The sequence below is a fragment of the Rhamphochromis longiceps genome, linkage group LG11 (genome assembly GCF_057381845.1).
Source record: "Rhamphochromis longiceps isolate RC_006_pf linkage group LG11, R_longiceps_female_GT1.1, whole genome shotgun sequence".
In the NCBI taxonomy this organism is placed as follows: Eukaryota; Metazoa; Chordata; class Actinopteri; order Cichliformes; family Cichlidae; genus Rhamphochromis; species Rhamphochromis longiceps.
In genome coordinates, this window is record NC_140567.1 from 27,115,408 (window position 1) to 27,125,368 (window position 9,961).

Consider the following 9,961-nt stretch of genomic DNA (forward strand, 5'->3'; position numbering starts at 1 on the left):
GTCTGGGCTTCTCTGCTTAGGCTGCTGCCCCCGGATAAGGAGAAGAAAATGGATGGATGGATGGATGGATACATAGATGGATTATTGCTCACACTCTATTTATTTTCCATCCATCTATCCATTCACTTCCGCTTATCCTTTTCAGGGTCGCGGGGGTCGCTGGAACCTATCCCAGCTGTCATAGGGCGAGAGGCGGGGTACACCCTGGACAGTTCGCCAGTCTTTCACAGGGTAAAACAGAGACAGACAACCAGCCACGCTCACATTCACTCCCGCATTCACACCTATGGGCAATTTGGATTAATCAATTAACCGAACCCCACAAACTGCATGTCTTTGGACGGTGGGAGGATGCCGGAGTACCCGGAGGGAACCCAAGCAAACACAGGGAGAACATGCAAACTCCACACAGAAAGACCCCGGCCTGAGGGTGGAATTGAACTCAGGACCTTCTTGCTGTGCAGCAACAGTGCTAACCACCGTGCCCTGTTTATCTAAAATATATCTCAATCAAGTGCCAGAGACTGTCAACTTGATTAAAATAAATAAATAGATAAATGGAAAAAAAAACTGGTTGGAGTATCAAGTGACTAAAGGCAATATTGTTTTGATACATCATTTCAAAGTGTCTGCTCAGATTATTTTTGTTTTTTATAGAAACACATAACTACGCTATTCCAATTTTGTCCATTCTAAAAACAACAAAAGGTCTGTGAACCACCTTTGAAGTACTTCCAGAATCCAGGCCTAAACACTGTTATATGAACTTCTTTAATTACCTACTATTAACATATGTGGAATGTCTAAGTAAATTTGGAGAATTATGTATTTGTCTACCAATGGCCACTAAAAATCTGACTAGTTTTTTCAAAGGCTACCAAGTAACATCTAATAGATATTAATCCATTTGTGTCAGTAATTTGAAGCAAAGGTCAAGTGCCAACATGGCTTTGTGCATTTCACAACACCTGGGATAAAGCCACTGTTTATGATGAGTTAATAATCAGCAAGTTGTTCCAGTTCATTGATTTCTGTTTCCCTGAAGAGAACAACCTGACAGAGGTCAGCTGCTGGTGCAGACATGGGCACGCAATTGATATCACCTGTTTGAAATTGTTGTGAAATTAGTTTCACTTTAAGGTAATGTCAGGTAAAGTTTCAAAGCTTTGATGTTCTTGAAGGTGAGATCTTTTGCAACGCTGTTTATACATCACTTTTATCTTGGTGTACCTTATGAACAGGCCTTTTTCTGCATTGTAATAGTTTTTCTTCTGTTTTTTTGCTAAGTTGCAGCCTTTTCAGGGACACACATACACAATGTTTTCTTTGTACTGTCCAGATGTTTAACATAAAGCAGTTTAAAGACAAGGGCAACAGAATTTTGATCCAGCATATTTAGACAGCTGCAAGACCAGGTTTGTGAGTACAGTGCTCTTATGAAACATAATCTGAACATTAGTGCTGAGCTGTTTCCATATGGAAGAGCAGACTCTGAGGACTGCGACACAAAATCAATTTTATGGTGGACTCTGCCCACAGAAATGCTTCGCTTAGCTGAAAATGTTTGTCTATCGGAACCTTTTGCTCCAGATTTTTACTTAAAATCTGTGGTGCTGTAAGACAGACTTTGACTTCTCTGTAAATACAGCGCATATCAACGTCTGCCAAAAATAGAGATACCTAAACCAAAGTGTATTTGCTCAGTGGTGGAACTCAGCTTTGGTTGATTAGTAAAAGATCCCAAGAGTTTGGGACTTTATTTTAAAAAATTAGATTTTACTAACATTCATATTGTAACACAGTGATACTTAACATGAAAGACAAATCATAACACATTGTAAATGGTAGATCTGTGTTAAATGGATTAAACCAATTTTTCCTAAACAAGTAAAAGTTCCATCTTTCAAAAAGGTATAAAACTAACTACCTCAACTAAAACTTAACTCAAATGTCTTTGAATGCCCTGTCAGATGTGAGTGTTTTTTTTTAGCTAAGACAACAAAACTTTTCAAAGTCAAATTAGGGAGAAAATAAAACCATAATAAGACTTGTTGATTTGCTACCGGTGAATCAAAGAAAAAAAAAAAACCTGATGAATGATCATCCGATCAGGACCAATGTTCACATTGCCAAGGTTACCAAATACAAATAAAGTGGCCAGATAACATTTGGTTCGTTTAACTCCTGCTGACCAGAGCCAGAGGAAATGGTAAAATATATTCTTTTGATCATGGTAGTTTTAATGACAATGCACAAACTGACAAATTTTATTTTGAAATCTGTGTTTTTCTTGTAGCTGTCAAAGACAAAGAACCAGTATGTTTTGATATAATCTGCTGAGAACTTTGTTGTTTTTGCATCCAATGTGAACTACATATGGACTGTGCGGACAAAGAGTTCTGTTATATTAATAACAATATCATGAAGTGTTATGATGTATGTTTTTTTTTTAATTCTCCATGACAGCCCCATACAAAAGCACTTCTTTTCAGTCTTTTCTTACTAATGCAAGGTATGACTTTATACTATCTTCAGTATTGATTCTGTCATTTCTGATCACGTTTTGTTTTGTTCTAATTGACTGACAAGCATCTTTCTTTGCAGCATGTGGGCCACTTCTGGCCCAAATAGAGCCCACAAAAGAACCTGACTCACCAGGACTGCTGCAGAAGCTGGCAGAGAGGGTCAGGTATTTCAGAAAAAAAAACCCTGTTGACCACTGAATGCAGTTCATTCATAAGTTCAGACTAGAACTCTTTGTAAATGATCAGTAAATTATCAGAATTGTTAAAATATTTAGTTTGATTTCACTTATTGTGTCAAAATGTTTGCACAATAACATATTTATTTGTGTATTATATGTACTTTGCTGCTTTTATCTCACAGGGCAGCCAAAAATAAAATCCTGGCGCTTGGGGCACTAACACAAGGCTTTGCTGGTGCTTATTATGAAGACCACATTCAACCGGTGACTGACAGCTATGTTGAATGGGCCTCTGGTGTCAAAAGCTCAGTGTGGGAGAGGATTCAGACTACCATCGGCCACTACACACCGTTTAACACAACTCAAGTTGATTAACTCACTCAACTGAGTAAATCAGTATTCTTACTAAACGTCATGGCTTTACTGCTGAAGTGATCATAATTTAATGTTTATCATTAGGCTTGTACTAATGTATGATGCATAAAAAAATCAAATGAGTTGTTAATAAATATCCATACAACATATCTGTTTGCCTCTGCTGCAGGTTTTAGAGTTTTTGTATTTGTTTGGTTGTTATTAAACAAAGAGCACACCAACTGAATCCGATTAACCAACATTTTGGTTTTGGTTTTAATCGAAGCTGAAAAGCTTGTCTTCTTGATTACGTGAGTACAAGTCACACACAGGTGCATTAATCGACAAGTAAAACAAATCTCAAGCATTAAATGGATGCATGTGGATATGTGAAAAATAAGGTTAAAAAGAAAAAGAAAACAGTGAGATGAAGATATACAGAGGAGAAACCTTTTTAAAACACTATTGAAAAGAGAACTGATCACATTGCTGGCAGGGTATTAGGGTGAAAGGTGAGGGCAGAATGCCCAGCAGCCATTGCTCAGTACAATGCGTTGGGGCAGGTTCTGAATGTTTGACCTGTTGACCATTTGACACCAATATCTGAGTACACACTATAAAATCTGCTGTTAAAAAAGTGCTGATTATCAAGAGCCAATACAGTTAACATTATCTTTTGTCATAACAGATACAGACACACGAGCTGCTTTAGTTTTTTCTATAAAATGAGGTGTAATTGTTATGACATTCTGCAAACATGCAACTTCCACAGTGCCACAGTGCATCCTGCCATATGGATAAGGATAAACGTACATTTCAGAAAGATTACATAACAACTAAGCCATATTTCCACATTCTGTATTTAAAGATTGTCACATACACTGGACTTTGTGTAGGTGTATGTGTGTGTGTGTTTGCGTGCATGTGCATGCAAGCATGTGTGTGTATGCTCATCAGATGACGTTTGTTTGCAGTCCCCCCCTATATCTTCCTGTCCAGATGTGCGCTCTGAGTTACAGACAACTTGGTTTGAGAGAAGACTGTCACTTCTCGGATCTGTGCATCCAACGCAACAGCAGGTAATCCCTTTTTCTTCCTGCAGCTGCCCTTGCAGCTTCTCTTCTGCAACTACAGAGTAGATTTCACTAAAACAGCTTTTCGTGAAATATTTAGGAAATGCAGTTTTGCTTTAAATGTTAGCAATTTAATCACCTTGTTCATGATCTTAAGTTGATAAAATATGAAAACAATTCAATAAGTTGAAATGTGAATTTCATTTGCTTTTTCTTCTTTTGTCTTTCAGAAATGAATGCAAAATATGTTTTTGCACTGATCTTGGTGCTGCAGGGTAAGTCACCCTGTAAACCTTAAATGTTCTGTAACAGTTAAGTTAAATTGAGTTTGATGTGACTGTTTTTAATGATGTTTGATTGGCCCAGTCTAACATGCTTTTATTGCACTCAGGGATTTAATGAACACTGCGCCATGGATGAATATTGCATGTATTTATATGTAGCTGACATGCAACACAAGTGCTTAATTTTATAATATAGTGAGCTGCTGTAGCAGAAAAATTTCAAATGTAAATACTGACCAAGGAACTCTGATACTGAGAGTGAGGTGCCAAGATATGTGGGACAGTTTTTATTTGGCTTTTAAATAAAAATTTACACACTAACCCCCAAACAGTTTAGTGAAATTTCCCAGTGCAACAATTAATCTTTTTTGTTGTCTCTTTTTAACATGTGTATACACCAGTAATTATTGAATTTACTTGCAACTGTTTTAATAGTACTAGTTCTCATCTCTCTCTCTAAAAATCTCAACTCTGTTGCCTTCCAGTCTCTATGAGCCTGTGTGCACTTCCCGAACCATCGCCAGAAATGGTTGAGTTATATAACACCCACAAAGCCACATTCATGAAGAGACTGATGAATTTTTACAACAAGGTGCACGCTGCTGCCACTCCCGTTGTGGAGGGCTTACGTGACAATGAGCGTTCACAGGATGTCAGGGAATTTGCTGAAAATCTGCAGAGCAAGCCTGAGTACCAAGCCTTTGTGAAAGTTGCCTCGTAAGTTTTCACCTATAACTATCCTAGTAACGCTTAATGTTTCACAGGCGGCTCCAAAAGAAAATAAACCTTTGTAAGCTGCTAATGTCATTACTTGAAACATAATTTGCTATTAGATGCTACTTAATTAACATTTAGATTTCACAATTTCAGCACAAACACATACAGACAGTTTTTATGGTTTTGTTGATTTATTTGGTAAATTCTTTAATCATGGATACTTTTAAAATCATCCATTTTTCCTCTTTTCATCAGTGCTATCGGTCAGGAAGCAATTCCCTTAGTGGACAAGGCTCGTACAGCAGCACTGGGTGTCTATGAACACTACCTGCGCCCCCACATTGGCATCACCCTGGGCAGGGGCATTGACCACGCTAAATCAATCCTGGACGAAGTCCTGCCCGCTGAGTAAAGAAGACCAACTGGAGCAAACTGCCTCTCAGCAGCCCTTGTTAGATGATAGGTCATAGTAACTACACCGGAGAAGAAGAATACAAATACTATTCTTTGCCTCTTTTAAATCAAAATACTTGTCCAATCATGCAGAGTTAAAACCATGAAAAACATGTCAACACCACATATGCAAATTGAGCATGTACAGTATTTTATGTTTGAAACACTAACCAGAGTTTGTGTGTGACTGTGTATGTAATGTGGGCGTGTTCAATAAAATGAAGTGAAAACTCTGTGAAATATGTTTCTTCATATACACTCAGATCCTCTCCTGTTATGATACAAGGAAAAAGTTCTAGGCTTTGATAATTCTGTTATTTCATAATCTTCTAATGTATCTTTTAAAGTATGTATAGAGTTTTTTCATACATTTCATACTTTTAATTATGAAGAAAACACATTATTTATTACAACATAAATTTAAAAAGAAAACTCAATTAAACACCATGGGTTTATTTTTTACTCACTGTGGTTTTGCAGTGAGCTGTCCCCTTGATAAAACTGGAAATATAATGAAAAGCTGGTGCTTTAAACACAAGCTAATAATATCATTAATACCCTGAAATAAGTCAAACTCTGTCCCCTGAGTAGTGAATTTGTATAATCCCATATGAAAACATTTTTTAGTGCCAGAAATACTGAAAACACATTATTAATGTGTCTTTTGTATCTTTACATAAATTGATTGTTAACCTAGAATTACTAAAGAGAACTGTACAATAATCTCAGACGTTTTTATTTGAATTAACTTTCCATAATTTGAATATTGATACAGGTTTCCTGTTGAATAGCACTTTGCAAGAACATGTGGAATATCTGCCTTATTCTACTCATATGAGCAGCAAACAAATACTCTTCCTGCGTTCACGGCATGATAGCAGAAATCACTGATTGAATTTATAATGCAATGATACACCAACGTTATTTTCAGCTACAGCAATAACCATGCCGAGATGAGCCATCACAGCGTTTATTCAGTTGGATTGAATCAAAAGTGCAAATTCTCAAACAGTTTGAACCCCACTGCTGCCCACAGCTGCACTCAACTGACCTGAGTTCTTGGGGTCGCACACAACATGACATGTGAGACTGGAACACATGATTGGATTGAATGTTTACTTAGGCCTCCATCAACATGTAGACATCGCAGGAGAAAGCTCTTAACTCAGTTTTTTTTTGTCACATTAACAATTATTCCCAGCACAAACTGAAATGTTTTTAAACCTGTCCCCTCGTGAATTCTGGCAAATTCTGTCTTCTCCAAAAAGAGATCTAACATCTCACAAATATTTCCGTAGGTCAGAATTTTATTTGAAATTGTTTCCTCATAAAATTGTTTTTACTCTGGCTAAAAAACAAACAAAAAAAAAAAGAAGCATGTGACTGATATTGACAAAGCTGTCTGGACTCTGAATTCTGTTCACCAAATGTTCACCGATGGCAAGCAAGAAACTGTCACTTATTACCCAGAGCCACAATATTTACTTTAATATATAACCACAGCCTCAAGGCTAAAAAGACAGATTTTGTCTCAAGAATGAATATTATAATTATGTTATAATTATTAGGGAAAATAGGAAATAAAGAGCACATGAGAACAAAACAACATAACATGAACAGCCGGCTTTAGACTTGTATTTTCATTTCAAATTGAGAAGAATCAAGACGGGGATTCAATGTTTTCCGCATGTAACTGTGACCAAACTTCTCCTTTCCTGAAGGTTTTTGAAGAGACGAGTGGAAAGAGATTGTTTTTTGTTCTAAAAAAAACCTAAAATAAATAAATTCTTAAGAGTTTTCAATGCAACACCATATATTCATTAATGCGGCCTAACTGTTTCATAACCAGAATCAGTGTGGGTGACGTGTTCAGCACACTTTAGACTTTGGACCATTTTAAAAGGACTTGGGACTGTTGCAGTGTGTCATGAATGACTGAGTCTTATTATACAAATCTAAAGTGCCTCCTTATGTAGACTGTGAACAGCGCAAGGAGTAACAGTCTGCTGATACTGACCTTATCAATGGAAAAGAATTGACTGGGCCACATTTATTTGTCAGTATTCTTCTACAATGCTGTTTTCAGTCTATACTATGAAAGTCACTCCTAACCACAGCTGTGCTACCACTGTTATAAGTACCTTGTCATGCTTTATTCACTATCCTTGTATTTGCATTATCCCAATATCTGCTTTATCAAGACACAATGATGAACCACTCCAAAAAAACGCACAGCTGACAGCAGTCCAGGTTTATCTCCCACAGAGTGCACTTTGGCTCTGAGAGCAACAAGTCACCACTTTTACACTCCTATATAAACAAGCTGGGCCGGCACTACCTCTTACTTTTTTTCTTTTCACAGTCACTTCTGAAGAGGAATAGAGTGAGTACCAACACTTTTGATTCATTTACTGAGCAGTTTTAAAATAGACGCATGCTGTTTCACTGTATATGAGAAAAAGCCAAAAGATGACCTAACCGTTTGGGAGATTTGGGGAGATCTTCTGTGTTTTAATGTTAGAAGTGGACTAAAACAACATATATGCACAGTTAATGTAACAAACACATCGGCTGGATGAGTGGGTAAATCTTGGACAATGTCTCACCCTAGTGGATGGAAAGAAGGAAGCTTCAAATGTTTTTTTTCCTCACAGATCCAAGGACCATGAATAAGCTGCTGGTCATCACTGTGCTTGTTGCACTTTTTGCACTCAGTAAGTTTGTCCTCAGAGAGTAAAACCAACAACACAAATATATAATATACCAGGAGGTTTTTATGAATCAGTGATAATAAAACTTTAAGCTTTTCAATCCTAACCTGTTTGTAACATAAGCGAGATCTCTACAGAGTAATAATGAGCACATTCAGTTCAAGAAAATGGATACAAACCAGATGACTAAATGATATGTTTTTGTTTTTCATTTTGGTTAAAACTGAAATTCACATCACATATTCTGATATAGAAAAGCTATTGAATGCATTGACATACCATCTTTAGCAGGAAATGAAGTTTTGTTTTAAGTGAAGACATTAGGGTGAAAGACTTTTCTTCTTCTCTGTCTTTTTTGCCTCTCGTGTCTTTAACCCTCTAACTAATGTGGCCTGTTTTTGCATAGGTGCTGAAAGCTTCCGTGTGCCGAGGCAGGTTGATGAGGAAGAGCAAGGGACCATCACAAAAATAACAGATACTGTCAAGTCCTATTATGCAGGTGCGGTCAACACTGCCAGTGATTACCTGGAACAGATCAAAGGCCTGAAGCTGGAGGAGAAGGCAAAGTAAGACATTTTGATATTAAGATGAATTCAAAAAAACTTTCATTTTAATCTATAACTGCTCTCATTCTGTGTTTTTACCACAGGAATCTTTACACTGAAACTTCCAACATTATGAGCACCTATCTTGGCATTGCACAGGACCAGCTTTACCATATTTTTCACCATTAATAGTGAAAAAAAAGTTATCCAATGACCTCCACAACGTTACATGGTTGTGTAAGGACTTTCAACCTACACAAGAAAGGTTCAGAATTCATTTTACATTCTGTCCTTGGCGATACTCTCCCCACACGCAAGTGTCAAACTCTCTAACACAATGGACGAGGTGCATTTTGTAGCACTTTCTCAATCCACTGCATTGGAGGTAAATAATGATAACCACCCAATGGGGACTTTAGCCCTTTGAAAAACAACTAAGAGCTTGGAATGAGAAAATGGACATGAGAATTTGGCAAGCACAAGAAAGGGAGCATTTTAAGATCTGCTACCACCATGGCATCTCTGAATAAATTTTCAGTTTGTTATATCTTGAAATAAAATATTTATACTGAAAAAAACATAAACAGGTGTCTGTGGTTGGTACATGGTATTTTTGTGAAGTGTTTGATGTAGTAAATTCAGCCCATTTTGCCCCCGTCTGTTTGTGTAAGATCGGTGTCATCTTTCAACTCAGTGATGCAAAAGGTCGTGATTTTGTCTGAACGAATCTGCAGTGAGACACGAGACTTTTATCGGCTCAGGCAGCACAAGAACAGAGGCTTCTGTTGTAATTAATAATGGATGAAAAGAAACAACATGCAAAATGTGAGCGGCGGGAAATTGACAGAGATGAATAAACAACAAAGACTCTGAAGTTTGTTTTATGGATACTGACAATCAGTGATGCAAGAGCAAGTGATTTTTAATTAATGCACAAATCTACAACATGCGGCTTCTTCTGAAGCTATTACCAACAGAAACAAACCAAGCAAAAAAAAATCTGCTTTAAAGAATCTTGTCTTGTGTAGTCGTTGCAAAGGATCTAAACTGCATCAGAGAAGCACAGAACAAATTACACATTTGTGTGGGTTTTAAGGACTACAGTGATCCAACACTACCA

General features: G+C 37.2%; 3 protein-coding genes across 3 annotated transcripts; all 3 read left to right on the plus strand.

Annotated features, from left to right (window-relative positions):
* The first annotated feature begins 2,142 nt into the window (after positions 1-2,142).
* apoc4 (apolipoprotein C-IV) lies at positions 2,143-3,320 on the plus strand. The gene is made up of 4 exons (XM_085423419.1): positions 2,143-2,209; positions 2,467-2,512; positions 2,605-2,689; positions 2,887-3,320. The coding sequence occupies exons 1-4, from the start codon at positions 2,207-2,209 to the stop codon at positions 3,077-3,079; spliced, it is 327 nt and encodes a 108-aa protein (XP_085279545.1). The 5' UTR covers positions 2,143-2,206; the 3' UTR covers positions 3,080-3,320.
* Positions 3,321-3,998: 678 nt separating this feature from the next.
* Positions 3,999-5,818, plus strand: apoa2 (apolipoprotein A-II). Its single transcript, XM_085423418.1, has 4 exons — positions 3,999-4,137; positions 4,362-4,406; positions 4,901-5,132; positions 5,388-5,818. Exons 2-4 carry the CDS (start codon positions 4,364-4,366, stop codon positions 5,542-5,544), a joined length of 432 nt encoding a protein of 143 aa, XP_085279544.1. The 5' UTR covers positions 3,999-4,137; positions 4,362-4,363; the 3' UTR covers positions 5,545-5,818.
* A 2,011-nt stretch (positions 5,819-7,829) lies between these two features.
* On the plus strand, positions 7,830-9,425 carry apoc2 (apolipoprotein C-II). The gene is made up of 4 exons (XM_085421871.1): positions 7,830-7,968; positions 8,240-8,299; positions 8,703-8,862; positions 8,946-9,425. The coding sequence occupies exons 2-4, from the start codon at positions 8,251-8,253 to the stop codon at positions 9,028-9,030; spliced, it is 294 nt and encodes a 97-aa protein (XP_085277997.1). The 5' UTR covers positions 7,830-7,968; positions 8,240-8,250; the 3' UTR covers positions 9,031-9,425.
* Positions 9,426-9,961: the final 536 nt, after the last annotated feature.

What these genes read in the sequence shown, in the direction of transcription:
- apoc4 (XM_085423419.1), top strand. An exon ending in TCTTTTCTTACTAATGCAAG is followed by an intron (nt 2,513 to 2,604) that starts GTATGACTTTAT and finishes CTTTCTTTGCAG; the next exon opens with CATGTGGGCCACTTCTGGCC. An exon ending in AAGCTGGCAGAGAGGGTCAG is followed by an intron (nt 2,690 to 2,886) that starts GTATTTCAGAAA and finishes TTTATCTCACAG; the next exon opens with GGCAGCCAAAAATAAAATCC.
- apoa2 (XM_085423418.1), top strand. Translation starts at nt 4,364, where the DNA reads ATGAATGCAAAATATGTTTTTGCACTGATCTTGGTGCTGCAGG. An exon ending in ACTGATCTTGGTGCTGCAGG is followed by an intron (nt 4,407 to 4,900) that starts GTAAGTCACCCT and finishes GTTGCCTTCCAG; the next exon opens with TCTCTATGAGCCTGTGTGCA. An exon ending in GCCTTTGTGAAAGTTGCCTC is followed by an intron (nt 5,133 to 5,387) that starts GTAAGTTTTCAC and finishes TCTTTTCATCAG; the next exon opens with TGCTATCGGTCAGGAAGCAA.
- apoc2 (XM_085421871.1), top strand. Translation starts at nt 8,251, where the DNA reads ATGAATAAGCTGCTGGTCATCACTGTGCTTGTTGCACTTTTTGCACTC. An exon ending in TGTTGCACTTTTTGCACTCA is followed by an intron (nt 8,300 to 8,702) that starts GTAAGTTTGTCC and finishes GTTTTTGCATAG; the next exon opens with GTGCTGAAAGCTTCCGTGTG. An exon ending in AAGCTGGAGGAGAAGGCAAA is followed by an intron (nt 8,863 to 8,945) that starts GTAAGACATTTT and finishes TTTTTACCACAG; the next exon opens with GAATCTTTACACTGAAACTT.